The following is a 21,574-nucleotide window of genomic DNA, read 5'->3' as shown; positions in this document are numbered from 1 at the left end:
GAAATAAATCAAATTAATTTTATAATATATTTTAATAGCTCTTTGCTATGTTTTACTGTGACACAGATTCTGATAGGGAAAATACTCTCTAGTTCTCTCTCACAAGTCTGAAATGGTTTTAATTTGAAAATGAAATCTGTATGTGTACACTGATTTGTTTATTCTATTTCAATGATTTTATACTTCCAACATGGTAGATGACTTTTATAAATGATCATACTATATACTGTGCTTTGAAAGTCATTCAGTTTAATTATTGTTTCTGGTTTTCCCATCACTTATATTGCTACGATCTGTTCCAAAATGGATAGTATGCAGGCATATTTCAGAATCCTCTTGCATAGATAAACTGACTTCCCAACACACAATCACTGGCAGGATTAGCATCTATCCAAGCCATCCTTCAAAAGACTGTCTAAATCATCAGGTTGTAGGTATTCTTAGTCTTTGCTATTGAAGCTGTTATGGAAACATGAACTGACTTTTTAGGGCAGGATTTTTAGGAATTGATCCTGGAGTTCCCCCTCCAATTACTATTTTAGTATTTTATATAAACTAGAACAGCACAAAGCAAGAGAGATAAGATAATGTACAGTGTTCAGTACTCTACTGCATGTTGTGTAGAGCACTTTCTTGAATGGTGAGAAATATGGATTTAAATTCTCTTAAACTGGCTTAAGGAACTGAATTTGAGTCTCCTACATCACTGTGCTACTGAGAAGGACCATATGCTGCTATTCTTTACAGGATAGGAGGAGAGGGTAATTGAAGAAGACTTACAGAGTCCTTCCTGCATGTTTAATAGGCTGAGGAAAGAGGAAAAAACAGAAATGATCATACTGTCCAGGCTTAAGTATCTGGTTTACCTACATGAGTTGGGAGCCTAAATTCTGTTTATAATCAGCAAAGAGAGGACAAGGCTTTTAATTTAGGTTTTCTGAAACAAATCCTTTTTTTTCCTATTAACTATATATGGAGCATAGAGGCCTAACTCAGTCAATTTCCATGTCTGCAAATTAGACTTTCCATGTGCCCAAACCCATAAGTACAGGACAAATTCTATAAGAAAAGAGTATCTGTTTACAAATGCAGCTAAATACAAAAGTGTCTGAAAAAATAGGGTTTTAAAAATTTATTTATATCTACTATTTTATTTCATTATTTCCAGAAGTAGTTTTTATACCATAATCAGAAATACATTTAATCTGACACAGGACATTGTCAAATCTATAGTGGATGTTTCTTGGGCACTAAAATGTACAAAACCTTGAATTAGGTATGCTAAAACTTAACATTTTTCCAGCACCAAGTGATCCACCGAAAGATGTTGTGTACAGAAACCTTACTTCCACATCGGTAATGCTATTCTGGTCTCGTCCTCAAAAGCCTAATGGAAATATACTGTACTACTCAGTTTATTTCAAAAATAATTCAGGAATATTCATACAGGTAAGCTTATTTTTATGTTCTTCTTTTGTAGAATTCAATAAAGTGTTCTAATAATCCATTAAAGAATAAATCGATTTTATAGTTATCAATATATTTTTTTCACATTTCCTTTATCACAAGGCATTTTTTTAACTTATAAAGACAGAAGCACATCTTGTAATCATGTGTTGCATTGTGCATCTCATTGAACATTCATACCATTAAGCATTAAAGCAAATAGGTTTTGTGTAATATTCCATATTGCAAAGTTTGTATGTACATGTATATACACACACATACATGTAATACATATATATGCATAACATATGTAGATAGATAAACACAAGACCATTACATTCATTGCACATCTTTAAGACTGTTTTAGTCTAATCTGTCAGTTTGAATAAATTTCTGTAACAGTTCTGTTTTTACTTTTAATGCATGTTTGTACTGAAAATAAGAAGATAATGTCAAAGTAGTGAATACATTATTATTTCGTATTTTTGTTACTCTAAAAACGAAATTACTGTTTAGTATATTGAAACAAAGATACTGAGATTCCTAAGTTAAAGCATAAAAGACAAATAAAATGTTATTTATAATTTTTTGGTGATCCACATATTTCCATGTAGGTTTTTTTCATTGCTACTTTCATCCTTAATTATGCACCACATTTATTAATTGTACATATAGTTTTTCTGTTCTCCTTTCTAAGAATATATTATGATACAGAAATATAATAAGAAGAAGTAAGCGTCCTTTACAGGTTTTCAGTTACAAGCTTTACACATGTGGAAGAAAAGAAAGAAATATAAATTAATGAAGAAACTAATGCATGAAAAATTACCTCTACTGCATAACTTTATGCTCAAGACATGTCTAGTGTGAGGTATGCATGTGTTTGAGGATAACTAGAAAAAAAATTCACGAATTTTACAAATACCTGTGACTGAATAATTGCTGACATACTTTGGTGTATACACTTCTCTGACTTTTGTGAAGCTGTGTGGTTGCCAGGCTCTGTCTGCATAGTTTCAGATGCAAGCAGGACCGTGCCATGAATTCACATTCTGATGAGATTAAAATCAGGGCTACAGTTCAGAGCTTCAGCTCTGCTTGCACACACTGCTATACCAACAGCATTTTTCTTAGCCTGACAAATCCCTGAAGAAACCTTTACACCAGTGCATTACCTGAAGGAGCCCATCCTATGAAGAGTGTCTACATTTATCTAATTCTTGGACAACTCAAGCGATTTTAGAGGAGGACTACGGACTTGGGCTATTCTTGCCTTTAGGAAGGTGGAACTCTGAGGTGAATGAGTAAGGTGAAAATGGTACACTGAGAGCTATAATCCCTCTGGATGTGCCCAGGACTCTGGAAATGAAGGAGCAAGGTAGGGAAGATGGAGCACAGTAGCATTGGCTTAGCAAGGTGAGGGGCCAGTTTCATTATCGTGTGATGTAGTTGGGCAAGGACAGGATGGTGGCATGGGTGGAAGTTACCACTGCTTTGGCATATCATGTGGTGGATGGCAGAAAAGCACTGACAGCAGCTCTACTTCTAGGTGTGGAAACTACCATTTTCGCCCTTTCAGCTTTTAACCCATCCCTCTGCAGAAAGCTATGAGAAGATAGGTTTCAGCTGCTGTTGCATCTGTCTCTTACTGGCCATGGGAGATCACCATTAATCTCTCAAATCATGATCCACTCCTAATCTGTCTGCTTCCCTAAACTCCCTCTGCCCTTCACATGCCTCTTTGTTCACTATTTGGCATGGCAACTACCATATCTACATTGCACTCCTATTCTGTACCTTGACATTCCTGTAGGTGCAAGACAGATTTCAAGCAGGAGAAAAAAACAACTCTCCCCTGCTCCCTTCTGTCAGATATTTTATACTACTCTTTTTACAACAGAGAAATGCATGTGTGAAAGCCAGCCTGATATGTGTATTTATATTATATATGTGACATATACAGTCAGTTGTAAGCTGTATGAATGTATGCACACTGTCTGTAACTTAAAAGTATAACCATATGATTGCAGGGTCTGCTGGTAAGTTTTGTATTACACACATTTGGAAAGAAATAATCCTTGGCTGGATGCTTCTGCATCTAGGTCACCATTCTGTTTATTCGAACTGTATTTTCAGTTTGGGAAATGGTATAGGAGAACTAAAAAAGTAGATATCTTTTCACCATTTCTAGGTGAAAAGATCCATTGGGGGTTCCATTTCTAGGAACCCCACCTGCTCAGACACTCTGCTGTAGGCAGCCATTCTCTGCCAGTCTTTCATCTGCTTCTTTGTCAGGACATAACAACAGAGGTCCAAGTCTTAAAGTATAGCTTCTAGAAGCCTGAGAAACCATCCCAGCTGAATTAGCATCTTCCAATGCTGTCATAATCTGAAATAGATATAAAAGTCATACTAAAACTACCACTATTCTGTTGTCTCAAGTTCTTGCTTCTCCTCACATGTTCTCAAACTCCTCAGGCATATTAAAGCCCAATGAATATAAAGCACTGATTACAAACAGCAGCGTTGAAAACAGGAAATCAGTAGCTGCAGAGTAAAGCATTTTGTTTAGGGGGAAAAAAGCAAAAGACCTGAGAGAAAGGGCATGATGCAGAAACTTGCAGGAAAAATAATTTTCTTTTAAAAGGAAAAAAAAGTTACATACCTTCATAGAGCAGAAAAATGATGTACAGTTTCTTTGCTTTGCAGGTCTATATGAAAAATCACACTGCGGCTGTCCAGTCAGAAGGCCTGCGATGCTCAGACCTAGGATTCAGAACCAGAACAGCAGAAGGAAAAATTTAGTGATGGAGATTAGATTTGAGGATTTTGGTATATGAGTGGGCTGTTTCTATGGGGGTGCTGACAGGTTCTAAAAGAAAAAGTGTTAGAGAGGGAGGAATGACTGGTAGCCAAATAGAAGAAACCACCTAGCACTAGGCTAGGTTGAAGTCCAGCTTTATCCTTCATCTTCTGCTGCCATAGGTCTAGGGAAAATGCTACTTTTTGGTTTATGTTCACTACTCTGCCCCAGTGCAGTAAAGGTAGGAAATATTCTGACCAAGAGCACTTCCTACACAGACGACATGGCACTGTACCTCTTGTTCACATGACTTCTCTGTGATGCTGCTGGATTCCTACGGTTCAAGTTTTCACTATTTGCAATAGCAGCTTTGCAAATTTTGCTCTGTGGTTTCCTTACATGATGCTTGAAGCAATCATACTGCCCATGTTCTCAGTCTTATCAAGGAAAGAAGTCAAGTAATTGTCTCATTGCTAAATACTGATCTATAAGAGATACCATTGACTTGAATAAACTCTTTTTTCAATCTCTCTATGCTTGCGTTTTGATCAGCAAGAAAGTGGGAAAGGTGCTAATTACAAATATAAATTTATGCTTGGAGAAAGTTCTCCAGTGTAGGAATTTCAGAACAGATGACAACTGTCCTGCTCTGCCAAACCAGACAGGGGAAGCAGGAGCTAAGTAGAGAAAAAAAGCCCACTGCCCTTCTAGAGGTTGAACATTAGACCCCAAATCATCCAATCCCTGTACTTCAAGCCAACCTAAGTGAACATGACTGGATACAGTTCAGAGTGAAATTTGGCTTAGTCTGCTGTCGGGATGCAGACAAGGGATGCAAGCAATATGCTATATTAACTTAACAATCAAACATTTTCTTTCACCGGTATGACCAAAATAGGGATAAAAGGGAACTTCCCTAAAATAAACCACAAATTTTTTAAAACATGGCCTCAGAATGGTACAGCACGCAAAAAGGAAATATCTTCAGTTAGGTTGGTACTGGAACGGTGTGCATTATGCTCCTTGAGGGATGGCTTGGATTAGCCCCCAGTGTCACCACTCTCACCTGATTGCCAGAGTCAAGTATCACATACTCTAACTCAAAACAACAGTGCAATGCAATGAACCTAAAGAAGGAAACAGAACAGGGGGGAAAAGGTTACCAGTGAAGAACAGCAGCACTGTGTTGTCTGTATACAACTAATTACAGCTTTATGCCACTGGAAATTTCTGCAGCTTCCTGGGGTGAAGAAGATACTACTTTCTGCTGACTTTCTGATGACTTTCATGGCTCGTGTGTATTGCTTACACTTAGCTGCTTTTAATAATCTGATACTTTGCTATGTCAAAACTTCTTTCATGTATGGATGAAGAAGGGGACAGAAGGAATAATTTCTTCAGCTGTAGCCAAAGATCCTAAGCTGTTTGCTTTCATCTGCAGCCACAGTTAATTGTAAAACTTCCTATAGTGTTCTATCCCCAGGGTACAATTAGTGCAAGTTTCATCTTTTTTCAGTTTGTACCCACACAGTTCTTCCTGTTCACCCTTACTCTTAATTATGTGTTCATTCTTTTCTAATATGTTGTCATATCAGAAGTCTGAGGTAGACCCCAGTCCTTGGGCTCCTCGTAGTAAGGGGACCACCTCTTAAAACAGTTTTTATTGAACCACCATAAGCCTGTTGTTACAGCGTTCACGTTGGTTCACTGAGTCCTTAACTGCCAGACAGCTGACTAAATTGTAAAGGTATGCTTTTTAAACTAAGAGTTGGATTTTCAACTGTTCGTACCAATAAACTCCCATTAAATCTAGAATCAAAACTTGATGTGCTACCTTTGACTTTTTTACCTTGAAAACTCAGAGAATTATTTAAGGTTCCTTTTTTGATCTTATTATTAGATATTATTATTATCAATTAAAATTATTATTAATTACAATATCTAATAATAATAACAACATGAGGGTAGTAGAATGATGCTTCTGTGTCAGAAGGTATTTTCTTTCATACTGTGCTTGAGCATCAGAAAGTTTAATGAAATACCTTAGAATTCGATCCTCTGTTTCCTGTATCTTACCCTAACACAAGTGTAAAGCAAAGCCCTTCCCAGCCTTTTTCAGTTAGTTATGTGAAGATAATGTGAGCTTCCATCTATGTTTTGAAGAAAGTCATATATTAAGGTGGAATTTCTTAGTATTTTGACTGATGTTGACTTAACCTAATCTTTCAAACCTAACAGTGTGCTTTAAGTCTGTTAATAAGAGTGGATATAGAAATTTATACTGCCAATTTGTGCAGCTTCTGTTCTGCATTCAAAACAAAGGCTTACATTTTCATTGCTAAACAAACTGTTTACTTATTTATGTTACATGAGCACTAGTGACTGGAGGCAAAACTAGGTCTTCAGATAGTGGTATAAAAATCTCAGGGAAATGAATGAGAGTGTCACAAATTGTTTTCCGCAGAAATAAAATAATTTTACCTCTACAAAAAAATTGGTGAAGTGTTACATTAGATAGATAAATTGATACTGGTGACAGACATCAAGATTGAATACTGAACTATCAATTTGCACAGTACTGACTCAGCTGTTTGGTAGAGCTTATCACAGTGACTTCTTCAGTAGGAACTTTCCTCAAGAGAAATATAACCCTTTTTTTAGTATGCAGTTTTAGTATGCCTGTGTTTATATGTGGTATTTCTGAATTTAAACATGCAAACATTACAGTCACCTTCCTCCTGTTTTAGTAAGTCTGCTATCACAGCCTCTCTTTTTCAGGAAAGCATTTAATTTAAAGCCAGCTTTGATTTTTAGGAGCTGGAGGGTGTGAATAAGATGTAACACTGAAAATCACGGGCAGGCCAAATAACTGAAATGTGTACTAGGCAATTCATCAGGGGGTTGGGCAAAACCCAGCTCACCATGACAATGTTGCTATGTAGAAGAACTAGGAGGACTTCTTTGGTCCTGAGAAGTGCTGCCCATGCCATCTGCTCAATGGGGCGATGTGGCTGCTGGAGAGGAATGATACTGACTCTTCGAATCAGGAGCAAAGCTTTGACTTCCTACCCACTGCTGGAGCTGAATATGCTTATGAGGTAGATGACCTCTCAACAATTTTCAAATTATGAACCAAACTGCTTTGGATCATCTAAGCAGTGGATGATTTGACACATTCAGTTATGTGGTATAGCTGACCTTACATAAATAATCTAATTTTTTTTTTCTTTTCAGTTTCCAAAATGGTTCATTCCAAACAGGAATTGCCTCCTCAGAGGGGCTGATCTAGAGCTAACCTAACACAACAGTCACAGTTCTAGTGGAATTTTTAATATAGTTCAAAAGAAAGTGGGACTTGGTTCTGGTGCAATCCTTTTGGTAGCAAGTAACTGCACAAGGAAAAGAAATTCTGTCGGTTCCTTCAGTTTAATGCAATTCACTGGGTATAGATTTTTACATTAGAAATAATTGCATGTTTTTAATGGAAAGGACAACTAACCAAAGGAACAGTTTATCAAGTGTTGCGGTGAGATCTCTGCCACTGGAAGTTTTAAATTCAAAATCAGACAATTTTCTGTAAGATTTACTCTCATAAAAATGAAATAAAGTGAGAGAAGTCCTTTGATTTGCTTCATGCAGATCAGGTAAGGCAATCACATGTATGATCATGTAATCTTTGAACAATTAGCAGATTATACTTTTTTGTCATTTTCTTGATGCAATATGGATAAACACATTGCATTACAGATTTAATGTGTTTTAAAAAAGGTGGATTGCCATTCAACAACTACAAACAGCAGGAGGAGTGATTAGGTACTCTGTAGTACTGACAAGGACTAACAATAGACATCAAACAATAAATTACTTGAGTATTTCAGTAAAAATTCATTTGACTTTCATTAAGAGTCAAAGTGTAGGTTTATGTCTCCTGAACACTATGGTGAATTATATCTGGTGGTAGTGGTGATGGCTAAATGGGAAATTAGAAAGAGAAATCAATGAATAAATAACATTTTCAGTGACAACACTTTTTTTTCTTTTAGAATTTCACGAGTTATGGTAACGACAGTGATGTCAGTATGTCCCAGTCTGCGGTTCTGGATGACTTGGCAAAATACAGCCATTATACTCTATGGTTAACTGCAAGCACAGCTTTTGGAGATGGAAACAAAACCAGTAAAATAATAGATGTGTATACAGACCAGGATAGTAAGTTAATAACTTTTTTAATGCTCAGTGTATATCAGTGCTTCCATTTATTAAATATTCTCTAACTTTAAAATTATTTTACTGTTATGATGGCAAAGTTAAAAAAAATCCAGTAAATACTGTTTTCAACACTGCAGTATTTTTCTTTGCAAGGAAGACATTTTGATCTGAGTATTTGCTTTATAATACTAAGAATGTAGTTCACAAGCTGCTTCTTTAGATACGAGTGATAAAAATATTGTCTTAAACAGTCATTAAGACTCTTTTGTTAAACAAATTTAACATAGATGATTATTCATATATGCCTTCAAAATATTTTGCTTTTGATAGTGAAACATAAATAATTTTTAAAAGTTGTACAAAGTATTATAAATGAGATTTACAGACTAATCATACTTTGGGCATTTATTTCTGTTTTGGTTTTGGATGCTTTATTACTGTAATCCATGCATTTATTTTTTCCTTATTACCTCTCATAGTCCCAGATGGTTCTGTTGAAAATCTGGTCTATCAAAATATTTCCTCGTCTTCTGTAAATGTAAGCTGGCTTCCACCATCCCAGCCAAATGGCTTAGTCTTCTTTCATGTTTCTCTAAGTTTATTGCAACTGGGAACCAATAAGATATTGTCTTTCCTTACTTACAACACAAGCATCATTTTTGACAATCTGGAGAAATACACTGATTACGTTCTGAAAATCACACCAGCTACTGATAAAGGATCTTCTGAACTGCATGCTCTAAGTCTGCATATAAGAACTGATGAAGATGGTAAGATAAGTATATTTTATTCATTCCTAAGGAAATGTAGGAAAAAACCCAAATAGCTTTCTAAAAGAAAAAAAAGATTATTGTGTTTATTTTTCTCATGTTACTTAAAGCTTTTTTGTTATACAATGACACAAACAACTGCTGCACATTTCTGTGTTGAGACCATAAAATAGCATTTTCCATTCAGAGCACAACTTTAACTGACAGCTAAAAGACATTTTTCATATTTTTCTGAGGTTATTCTTGTTTTTCTCTTTCTTATTTCTTCATGTAGTCCCAGAATCAGCACCTATAATCAAAACATTTTCAAATCTCTCAACTACCTCAGTTATGCTTTCATGGGACCCTCCTGTTAAGCCAAGTGGTATTATAATAAGTTATGATTTAAATTTATTTGGACCAGAGAGGAATAACTCATTCTCTACCACCAATAATTTTATCGTCTTGGAAGATCTTCTACCATTCACATTATACAGTATTTATGCAGCTGCAAGAACAATAAAAGGACCTGGTCCATCTGCTGTGCTTCAGTTCTACACAGATGAGTCAGGTGAGCAAATCCAATTGTAACCAACTTTGAAATTTTGGCCCTATGTTACTGCATCCATCTTGGAGCTGAACATCAGACCTGGAGAGGGTTGAGATGAAGGATTCACTTTCCATTGGTCTGTGCATGAAGAACTTTCAGAAGAAGGAAACACTGCAAGAGAAGTCTTTTCTGAGTTCTCCTTCTCCCGCCACAGTGTGCAAGAGGAGGTCACATTCTGCATAGGATTACAAAAATAACTCCAAGGAGAAATGTCTTTTGCCTTTGGAATGTGTCACAGTTTGCCAACTGTCAGGGATTTTAAAGCAAGCAACTGTACCTTTCTCTTCATCCCCCCATGTAATAGAAAAATGATAAAACATGGAAATATTTCTGACATATTCTTACAGGTCTCCTTTACGTGGACCTCCTCTCACCTGCATGGTAAATGACGTATCTTGTAATATATATCGAGTTGTGCTCAGTATAAGATGTAGGAAGTGAGGTATATCACATTCCAACAATATACGTAATATGACTTTTGTTAAATGCCTTAGTTCTGACAATGGGGATGTTTAAGTGACTAATAGATTTCTTAGATCTCTGAGAAGATCCCTTGCTGACTAAACATGTATTCCCAATTAATTGAATTTGCCTCATGCCAAAAAGAAAGAAAAATATTTAAATAGCAATAAAGTACAGCTTTGATGGGTTCAGATACACATGATAACAAGCATACATATATTCTTCTGCTTCTCCAACGTGTTTGGTTTTGCTTGGATTACTTGTAATTTGGAACTCAAGAGCATTTCTCTTTTGCAGTGCCATTAGCTCCACCCCAGAACTTGACCATTACCAACTACACTGCAGATTCTGTGTGGCTAAAATGGGATCCAAGTCCCCAGCCAAATGGTGTTATTATGAGATATAATTTTAAGATTTATCAAAACAACACTGAAAAACTATTTTATCAGGTATGTTTATAATTAACAGTGTTTAATTTTTTTAAATACTTTTTTCATGCTTTAGGAACAAAATATATGAGAAATATTTTACGTCTGTTATGCTCCTAGAATTATGAAGCTCCTCTAAATTCCTGCTTGTTAACACAGTTTACTTTCCCTTCTAACATGCCTGCAGTTCAATTTTTAAAATTAGATAGAAAAAAAGGGTTAGATCTTAATTTGCTTTGAGCTTCTAATATTTCATTAATGATAAGCTTTATTAATCTTTAGTTCATATTTCAGTGTAAGTTTGATGTTAGAAAATGACAGAAGTGACTTGTTTTGTCGCTACTTTTGTTTAGCTATTTAGTATCTGTGAACTTTCAAGATTTTCAAAAAGAAAGAAAGAATGTTTGCACTTTTTTGTTTTTACAGAATAAGAATAACTGAATAAATTTTAACTTAAATAGATGCTATAAAATTATATATAGAAATTGATCAAAGCATTTATATCTGCTTTACTCTGGTTGCTTGGATGGCATAAAGAAATGTGCCATGAACTGTAAGGGCAGCAAGCTGAGGCCAGGATTGCATCTCGGGCTTAGAAACTATATAGTGAGTTCTGTTCACCTGAGACACTTGTAAAAGCTGCAGGGAAGAGGCATTGCTGTAGTGAGCTATGATTTTAAGACATGCAGTGTAAGGTGTGGAACTGTGAGGAGCTTAATTACTCCAACTCCCTCAGCAGTACAGTCCTTGTTGCAGAGACTTAGCACACAAGGGAAGTGCTTGTGCTGTTGTTAAGCGTATGCATTGCAGAATTCAGTCCCCATGAGGTGGCCTACTGTGCTACCCCTTATGCAGTCTGCTGTCACTCCCTGTTGTGGAATGAAGTGCTGGCATCACCCCAGTTTCTTCCATGATCTTGGAAGAGGGGGAGCACAATGCACATACAGAAGAGGAACGGTGTTTTCTACAGCCAGCTGCCTTTGGAAACACATCTTTGCTCATGGAGGCCACCAATGATTATTCCCCACTGTCCATCTGAGGCAGACTGAAACTCAATTAGACTACAGAAACTGGCTGAAGTTCTTGAATGTGTCTACTATGCCCTACATTTCTTCATGTTTTGTAATGTTATATGGGCAAGAAATTAGATTTAGGTTGTGGCAGCAAGACAGGCAGAGCAATTTATATAGAAATATTGTAGTTAGGTACCATAACTTGGATCACACAAAATCTTCGCTAGGTTTTCTTTTTCTTTCCCTGCTGCTATTATAGTCCTCAACATTTGCACAAAATATGCCTTGCATGCTCTGTGAAAAACAGCTACCAGGAACTGAACTGTGTTTTTTAGCTTTTTTTTGAAGTCTTCATCAGTCTGTGTGTCTGGCTTAGGTAAAGTAAAAGAAATGAGAAGCTCTGACCCATGACCTCTTCCACTGCAGAGGTGTAGTAAGGAAGTAGAAGGTGAGAGGGGGTTGATGTGGCAGTGTGGAGGTGACAAGAGTTTACAGTATTGGTAAAAAAAGGCATATGTGGAGTTGATCTGTTCTAACAATGCTATGGTAATTATGCTACCATCCTTTGGCATATCTTCCTCACAAGCCACAGTGAAAGAAGGAGAGTAGAAAGGAAAGGAAGAATTTGACCTTGCATTCTTTTTTGTTGAGCTCAGGGACTACTTTCACTACTCAGAGGAGAAGAGGCAAGACTATGGCTCTGAGTCTTCTGTTCATTTCAGTGGGTTCAAGGTGAGGCCCACAATGTTTACACAGATTGATTGCATACTAATAATTTTTCCTTCCTTAAGAACATTTCAGGTTCAAACCATGAGGCAAACCTTGTTGGATTAGAACCATTCAGCCCCTATTTTATCAGTGTCTCTGCATTTACCAAGCTTGGGAATGGCAATCAGTTCAGTAATGCTGTCCAGCTTACAACAATGGAATCAGGTTAGACGTGACTTTTTCTAAGCTGCAGTTCTGTTTGTATGTATTTTCCTTGTATGGCTGAACAACAGTCTTCCTCTTCTCTTCAAAGAAAACGTAACATAACACTATCTCATTGTCTTCTGCCTGTGTAACGTTGATTCACATTCCTATTGTAGCGGATAGGCTGGATTTGAAGTTTGATGTCGGAAGTGTAGAATTAGAAATGTCCTCATCTGAAATGAGAGGCTTATATGGCTACTATAAATCTTTTAATAGCATCACAGATAAAGGGAGGAAAATTAGATAGATATCAGTCTTTGCAGATCAAAGCGATAATTCAGATCCCTGTGAAAATAACTGAAACTTTAGCAGTATCAAAAGCAGCTGGACAAAAGATTGGGAAATGAACTGGAAATTGTATTAAACAAATACAAATTTTTAACATTTTTTATAATTTATTTTAGGAAGGGAAGCTGTCCACTAATTAAATATCCTAATTTGTTAGATCTTACTCTTCCTGACAACTGGAGAGCACTATGCAATATAGCTGGCTTAATGAATTAATTATGTACAGTTTTGTCTTATGCCTTCTACATGTCTTTTGAAGTTGCAGGTTGTTTCAAAATGAAAAATTGTATCACATGAAACTGAATATTCAACATTCACTAAAGAGAGCTCAGGAGCTCTGCGGGTTTGTGAAACTGGCCTTTGTGCAAAACTGTAGCTCCTTTGCCAGGTCAGAGCAATCCCCAGGCTCATGTGCTTTATAAGGTCTGTCAGTGCCAGGGGACTAGCATGGGTTAGGCGGCTGGGTCTGAACTCCCAGATTCCTTTATACTGACAGCAAGGGGAGCAGATATGACAGCTCTGAAACCTGCCCAGTGACTTCTGTGCAGGTCGTGTCTCTGCTGAAAGGACAGAGAGATATGATACAGTGCCTAAAAGAAACAAATATAACAGATAAATAAGGAACTTCTGCTGTTGATACTGTTGTGGAATATGTATACGAGTTTCACACTACTGTGTATGTTTTACTACACTTTGATTAAAAAAACATAGGGAAAATACAAGCAGATGTGAAAATAAAATTGTAGCACACAACTAGGAAAAAGCCAGATAGATGGCCTCTTCTGTTTCAAGTACTACCATCAGTCATGTTCATAGTAGTTGGAAATGAACCATCTAATGAGGACAAAGATGTATTTTGTTCTCTCGATGTGTTTCTTTTACAGTATCAATTTTTCTGCCACTGGAATGTTTGACCCTCGCTATGAACATTGGGTCTACTTCTCTGACTATATTGTTCTGTGATTACCATTTTAATTGTGTGGGAATGTTAATTTTTGGTGCATGTGTATCTTTTAAGTACCAGATGCTGTCCAGAATGTGCATTGTATTGCAATGAGTTGGCAATCGATCCTAGTGCAGTGGGACCCTCCTGCTTCATCCAATGGTGTAATTACTCATTACATCATAACAGTTGAAGGAAATTCTACAAAGTTTTCATCTTATGATACACTGCATACTTTTAGAAATCTGCTTTCCAATATTACTTATCAATTTAAAATAAAAGCTGCAACATCTGCTGGTGATGGTGAAGAACAGATATGCAATGCCAGTACGCTTCCAGAAAAAGGTAACAAATTATTAAAGTTAATAATTTTGTTTAATTTAAATGATGACTGTGAAACAAACAGGGCTGAAATACCTGCTTTAATGGAGGCAGCTAAATCCTGCATTGTTGGGAGCAAAATTTTTGTTGTTTTGTTTCTACCAGGGGCCAATGCTATGACTTCATTGATTGACTATAAAGCTGTTCAGAATTTGTGCAATTAAGAAGCATTTAACTTCTTCAAACAGACTTTGTCTTAACTCTTGATGAATAGGACTTTTTAACAAGAAAGAAAATTGTGAGCTAAATCCAAAGAAGAATGTAGGCAGGTTTTTTGGCATTGGAGTAAAAAATTATCACCTGTCTTACTTTCTCTCTCCATGCACACTTCACACTTCACCTAATCCTGGCTGTGCTTTCATTTGGCACCTGAAACTTCCTTATGCACTCGGAGATGAAATTCTGTGCAAAATACAGCATTGCTTCTGTGTAAATAGCTATGTGCCTAGCTTCTAAACTGGAAGTGGAGAGGAGCCCAATTCCCCATCCAGGAAGCAAATGCCTGTTTCAGTTCTCTTCCCCAGTTAGGGATGATTTCTACTCTTGGGATTATTTCTTTTGTTTTTTTCTTCTTCGGTGATAGTTTAATATAAAAATCAAAAATAATATTCAGCAAGCAGGATACAGAACAAGACTTCACCTTCCTACTGAATTACAAGAGCAATTACTGCATTTAGTTCCTTTTTTTGTTTCCTCTTCAGTGACATCAATTCATGCAGTGGAGTTGAGGAGCTCTCTAATTCAGAACAGCTGGATCATTAGGAAAACATGGGGGTGGGATGGTGGGGCACGGCTGTATCCCCTGATGCTTAGAAGCCAAACCTAGCTTTTGTAATACTTTGGTTACTAAGTTATTGAATAACTTAAAAGGTGAGTTGCAGCACTTATTCTCATATGTATTTCAACTGATAGAGTGAGTTTTGCTCAGTTCTGTCAAATAATAGGCACAAGAATCTGTGTCAGCAACAGGGTTTAGGTTCTGGGTGACAAGTGGAGGGGGGCAGCTCTAATATGCAGACTTGAATCAGACATCTAAGCATGGAGGAGATCAGACTTACATCTTAGACATCCTTAGACATGCTTAGACATCCTGTTGGTAGCTTCCTGAGCGGCATGTACCTCTTTAGGTTCATCCTTTGGATCTTCCTATTCACAAAGCCATAGTGCCCCACTCTGAACTTTGATTTCCACACTTCTTAAAATTAGACTTGCGGTTGTGCACGTCTGAATGAATCTAGACCATGTCTGTATCGTCAGCTGAACTACTACTGCTTTGTTTCTAGATGAAATGGCTGAGCTCCAAGTGAGGACAAGCAAAGCAGCCCCTTGCTGGCGTAATGCAGCCAACATTGTGAAAATAGCCAGGGTTGTACTTTGATGACTGCCCCTCCTCGTAATGCGGTCCATCCCACTAAAGCCTGGCCTCATCCCCTATTTGAACAATGAGGTGGCACATTCATACCTGTTTCTGGTAAAAATGTCCTCTCTGAATTGGCTTCCTGATCAATAACAGCCCCCCTACAAATTCTGCCATTTTCTGATCCCTGTTGGTCCCCTCCGGTCTCGCTCCTTGGCGATTTAAGACTTCTGCCTGGGTCATCCGCCCTCTTGACTGCTCAGAAACTTCTGTCCGTTGGCAGGGTTCAAAATCCACCTCTGGAGGAAGATTTGTTTGAATATTAGAGATGAGCATACTTGTATCTTACAGGATTGGCTGGAAATACTGTAGTGAGCTTAACTGCTGTACTGAACGTGGATGTGTGCGAGTGTGCACCCAAGTGCACTCTCAACTGCAATCGTAACTCTGCACCCTTTCTTTTAAATCAGGGCTGGTGAACAGCCAGCCCTGACTCAGAGCTCGAGTAAAACTGAAACTGGGGATGGGTGTGCAGACAGGTGGGCCGATGCACATTTAAAACTGGACTCGTCCGAAACCGAAAGGTTTTGGAGATAGTGTTATAAGGAGGCATGTTACCTTCTGGTAACAGAGGAGACCAGGAGGCTTCCTAGGTACCTCACTTCTTGGAGGATGGGGGAAAGGCTTCTAGTAGTGTTAAAGAAACCTGGCATCTGGGAAAGTTAATTGTGGAGAAATTTGGGGTTGCCTGTTAATTAGTGCTTGAGAAAAGCCTGGAGAAGCTGTGGATGTGGTATTAAGCCTGGGCTTGAGAGACAGACTGCTAGTCTGTTGTGGCCTATGTTACATAGAGTTGTACTAGCAGGAGAAAAAACCCAGACTTTATTTTGTAACAACAAGTGGCTTATGTGTCTTATCACTGGGAGTTTTCCTAAGTGAAGGATTTATACTACAATACATGTATTTTTTGCCACATACACTGCACAGACCCTTTCTTGCTGTTTTAGCATTGGTTTACATGTAGTTCCTTAGTCATATTTACAACAAACTAGTTATTATTAGGATATTTCCTTAACTGTGTGTTTGCATGAATTGTTTTGTGGTGACTGGGTACTAGGAATTGGAGATTAATGGTTGGGAATGGAAACAGTTTTATAGCTGTTGTCAGCTTCTTATTTATGGTGGTCTAAGATTAGTCACAGAATATGTAGCCAGCACTGAGTCACTGACAATGCATTTATTTCTGACATAAAGTGAAATCGAATTTGGCTCAGTGTCTCACTGCATAGTGTTTGACCTTTACATTCTTAGCAAGATTATTTGCCTTTTTTTGAGGTAAATTTGTTTGTATCTTGGTACAATTAAACATGAATCATGAAGATTAAATTTATGAGGAGATTAGTAGTGTTTTGTGTCTAATCTAGCTCCACTTCTGCCGGGTTGCAGTACGTAATAAAATCTTAGCAAGATTATTTGCCTTTTTTTGAGGTAAATTTGTTTGTATCTTGGTACAATTAAACATGAATCATGAAGATTAAATTTATGAGGAGATTAGTAGTGTTTTGTGTCTAATCTAGCTCCATTGTCATGGTAAACCACTTCTGCCAGGTTGCAGTATGTAATAAAAATTGTCGACTTTGTAGTGGTAATATTACTTTGTGTTTAAATATATTATACAGGGTATGAAAGGTAATATAGCAAGTACACATGCATAAATGAGTTAGGATTTTATGACTGAATAGCTATCCTTGGATTATTTTCAAGAAAATGCACATATTAAAATGAAATTTCATTAAGGTTGAGTGAGCTTTTAGAAGGGAGAAAGAGCCATAAAATGGTAGAAAACTTCTCCAAAAAGCACACTAAAGCTGTGAAGATTCAGTTAACTCACAAGTCTGGGACAAGTGTAATAGTCATTCAGTTAAGAATAAAAATAAAAAAATTAAAAAGCCACTTGGGGGGTTCAAAGCATGAATAATCAAAAGAAAACTGCTGCTGCTTTCCATTTTTTTAAGTTAGTTTTTTCTTCATAGACTTTTTATTCTTCTCTGAAAATATTAATCATATTGATTATAGTATTAAGACATGCAGAGTAATTTTTTCCCTCCTTACTGCTAGTCCTACTTAATATTATAACTGAACACAGAGTCTTGGAAGAGGTTGAGGCCCCCATTGTACTGCGGTGACAGTTCTTACCATTTGTTTTCTACTAAACAGAGATTCATTCATAACTTGCATTTAAAAGAAATATGGCTGGGAATTTGCCCAGGAAACATTTTTTTAATTTAATCTGTGTTTAACTTTGCTGGCCAATACTAACATACACAGAAGTATGCCTTGTGCATGAAGGAGAGTAGCCCCTAAAAGGATTGGTAATGGGAAAGTTTCTTAGGTCTTTTGGTGTGCGGGTGGCAAATTATCATCATCTGTTGTTACTTGTGCACAAAATGTCTTTACTTTCTGCACAGGGGAACCTTTAAAGATTCTGGGTTTGTATGTCCGGGATGGAGGTGGCCATTGGAAAATGTGGGCCTTTTTTTCATCCAGGCCTGTGAGGAGCACAAAACGTAGCATGGACTTAAAGCCTTCTTCATATCCCACCAAATGTTCTGTTTCCTTCACCATAAATCCTTTTCTTAGGACGTGGCAGCTCATGGCAGCTCTATGAGTTGGAATTACATTAATTTGCTCATAAACTTGTGAAGAGGACTACAGATGACCGTAATGCACTGGAAGAAATATTTAAGTCCGTACTCTAAAGCGGTCCTTAGGGCCCCAAGCGTGACGTGCTGTGCAATGTGTTGGCCTGGTTATCCAGAAGAATCAACCTACTGCAGAGCTACAGCATTGGAAACGGAAGAGTTTTGGTGTATTTGTCACTACTACAGATAAAAGCAGTGTGTTTCACATGTTCAATCAGTGCTGCAAGTTCACATTTCCAAACTGTATTGAAGTAAAAGCATCCAAAAATTGTGGAGTGAATCATGACTAAGAATCTTTGAAACACTTCTTTCCAGATGACTGAAACTGATTTTTTTTTTACCAGATTTCTATTTTCTTAATGTAATGTGGATTTTTTTTTTTTATTTTATTTTCTGATTAGTTGGTATGTCCAAATGTCAGTTAATGGCTTTGATGTTTATGGCAAATCTTCACTAGACAAATGCAATGATCACTTCGTTGCTGCCAATGAAATTGCATTGATGTTATTTTTATAAGCAGGTAGATAAAAATAGAAGAATCATATAGTGTAGGATGAAAGAAATTTTTTTAAGGACTAGGTCAAGTCTAGATTAATATATAAGAAATGGTGGTGACATATGCATACAAAGCTAACGTTGAAAGCATTTACAGGTCAAATAGTTTGCTGAAAAGTAGACAGTGGTCCTGTTTGTTGGAAAAGCTGAACATTTTTATTTAATTTCAGATGGAATACTAACAGCTTTTCACTACTTTTCTAAGCTTAGCTTCAGGGGGTGCATTTCTCCTTAGATTTGTAGGATTTGATTTTTCAGTGCTTAGATCCCATAGTTAGAGATTGAATTTTCTAATGTGCGAAGGACTAAGAGACACAGTCCAAGGAGGCTTTTTTAAGACATGTTCTCAACTGTGCCATTTCTTTAAAGCATGTCTGATAGTATCAGTCCCAAGTCATGGGAAAAACAGTCTACAGTTTTTTACGTTTTTATGTTAGTAAAATCATTTGGGACCTATTTGTGATGTCCTTGTTCATACTGAGCAGGACTTTATATCATGAGTCCCCCTGAAATTAGCAGTCTATACTAGAGTACTATTTAGTATGATCAGGGATATCAGCTTAACCCAGGGAACTCCTTTGGGTAACTAAGCTTTCAAAAATTAATAGAGATAATCAATACAGAATATTCATTTTCTTTTCAGATACCTCCATTTTCTGAAGACTCTTGTTGCATGCCCACTGCTATCTGTTCTACTTTGTTCTTCACTTTCCTCCTATTGATGTTCTTAATACCACCCAACAGACTTCTAGGCTGCCGCTGTTCTTTTAATCCAAACTCCAGCTACAAGCAGCTGTTCTGTAGGCAGACTTTTTTTTATTAACTTTGTTAGGAACTATGCCATATCATATTACTGTCTTCTGTTCCCGGCCCGCGCAGCTGTAGTCGTTGCTTTCCACAGAAGTCTTTACAGAAAGCCGTAACTTCTCTCTTTTCTCAGTAGATTTTTTTGTGTGTGTCCTTTGCTGCCCTTAGGTTATCTTTGCATTGTGAATAAGATTTTTTCTGCCGAGTATTTCTGTTGATTTAAACCTGTTCCACTGGCCCAGTTCAACTTGATCTGACTCTTTGCACAGTCCTGGTGCTTTTTCTACCAGGAATTTCCTTTCATTTAGGTTATCAAATAAAAACTTAATCTCAGAGCAGTCCACCAGCTTTGGAAGGGCTGATTAGTGTTGCAGCCAGACAAGCGTAGGGAACGAGGGCCAAGATCTGTGAAAGTAACTTCTATTTAGGTGCTTAGCTTCCTGTCAACTTCAGTGGGAGTTCAGGCACGTAAATAGGTTTTAGGAGCTTAAAATCCCATGTGGATCTGGCTTCAGGCACTTTTCGCTGGAGTTTGGCCATCATGTGAACAGTGGTGGATGAACCTGAAAATACCTCTTTCCTCCTCCAGTCCAGAAACTGAATTCACCAGCATTTCACGGCCAGCCTCTCTGCCAGCTCCCTGGCTGGCTTTCAGAAGCTGAATTAAAAGCTATTAAATGGAAAATGATAGAGTATATTGCACCAAAAATTTCAGACATTGAAAAACTCCCTACTCCCAGATCTAGCTGAATTATAGCAAATGCAATATAATTCATGAAAGACTGTCAGATGAGACTTAAGGGGTCCTGCCCATGATTCCTGGGAAATTTAAATATGGGATTAGCACTAGAATGCCAGCTAGCTAATCAGAGCACAGTCCTAGACAATTAGTGTCCTTACACCATCACAAACACAGCCTTTTTCATGCCTTTTCTTTAAGTGCACCTTTCTGGAAACCAGGAATAATAATAAAGCTCCTGTTAGGCACATATCAAAGCAGCAGTGTATAAGAGCAGATACGTAAGTCTTTGTTACAGTTCCAATTTAATCTGAAAGAATAATTGACAAAGATGCAATATTTGGCTTTAATTGTTTTTAGTGTGAACAGTGATCACTTCATCATAGTTGAGTCATGTTTAGAAAATTTAAACAAGCTGCATGATTACTCTAGGAAGCATGGAATGGTTTGTTCAAATCAGTACCATCTGTGGACAGAAAAAGTTGGGGGAATTTTAGTCATTCTCGAGGAATGGAAATCTGATTCTCCATGCTAGAGTAATTGTAATCCTCTTTGTATCTGTAAACCAATAGCATAGTTGTCTTGAAATTGTCTCATTGAACATAATCATCAAGTGCAAGAGATGCTGTGCCACTGGGTGTCACTGCTCTTCACTGCGGCCCTGGGAGCAAACCTCTGATTTGCTCCTGATTCAGATCATATCTTTTCATTTGTTCTAATGAGGGATTACATTTATATTTAATTTGTCTGTGTAAGCAATGAGATAAAATGGACTAGATTTTAAACTGACTAATGTTTAAGGCTCTGATTCCATTTTAAAGATCTGCCTAGGCACTGACAGAGAGAATTTTCCTACATCTTCTGCCAACTGACCCTTTCTTTTGTAGGTTAGAAATATTCTGCGTATATGGGTCTTAGTAAACTGGAAAAATGATGACATAAAATAGAAATAAAAGCTTTTGTAGGAAAGAAGAAGTACTTCTCTAATCTCTCTGTTATCTTGATACCTGCAAGCTTATCTTTCGAAATGATGCTTTTGATGTAGTATTACTCACCGGGATGATCACAGAGACTATCTTCAGCCTTGTGAGAGTAATTTGCATGAGTTCA

General features: G+C 37.2%; 1 protein-coding gene across 1 annotated transcript in view; it reads left to right on the top strand.

Annotated features, from left to right (window-relative positions):
• Positions 1-1,303: 1,303 nt before the first annotated feature.
• The window catches only part of PTPRQ (protein tyrosine phosphatase, receptor type, Q), a gene marked incomplete at its 5' end in the record, with an annotated part of 71,782 nt that continues 51,511 nt past the window's right edge, over positions 1,304-21,574 (top strand). Inside the window, 7 exons of the mRNA XM_009577120.1 lie at positions 1,304-1,449; positions 8,293-8,458; positions 8,938-9,228; positions 9,503-9,778; positions 10,577-10,728; positions 12,512-12,653; positions 13,999-14,268. Of these exons, the coding sequence (XP_009575415.1) occupies positions 1,304-1,449; positions 8,293-8,458; positions 8,938-9,228; positions 9,503-9,778; positions 10,577-10,728; positions 12,512-12,653; positions 13,999-14,268 (1,443 nt within the window). The remainder of the gene's footprint in view (positions 1,450-8,292; positions 8,459-8,937; positions 9,229-9,502; positions 9,779-10,576; positions 10,729-12,511; positions 12,654-13,998; positions 14,269-21,574) is intronic.

This window comes from Fulmarus glacialis, unplaced genomic scaffold (assembly GCF_000690835.1).
Source record: "Fulmarus glacialis isolate BGI_N327 unplaced genomic scaffold, ASM69083v1 scaffold360, whole genome shotgun sequence".
NCBI lineage: Eukaryota > Metazoa > Chordata > Aves > Procellariiformes > Procellariidae > Fulmarus > Fulmarus glacialis.
Note: the sequence above shows the minus strand (reverse complement) of the source record. Positions and strands in the feature narration are given on the sequence as shown.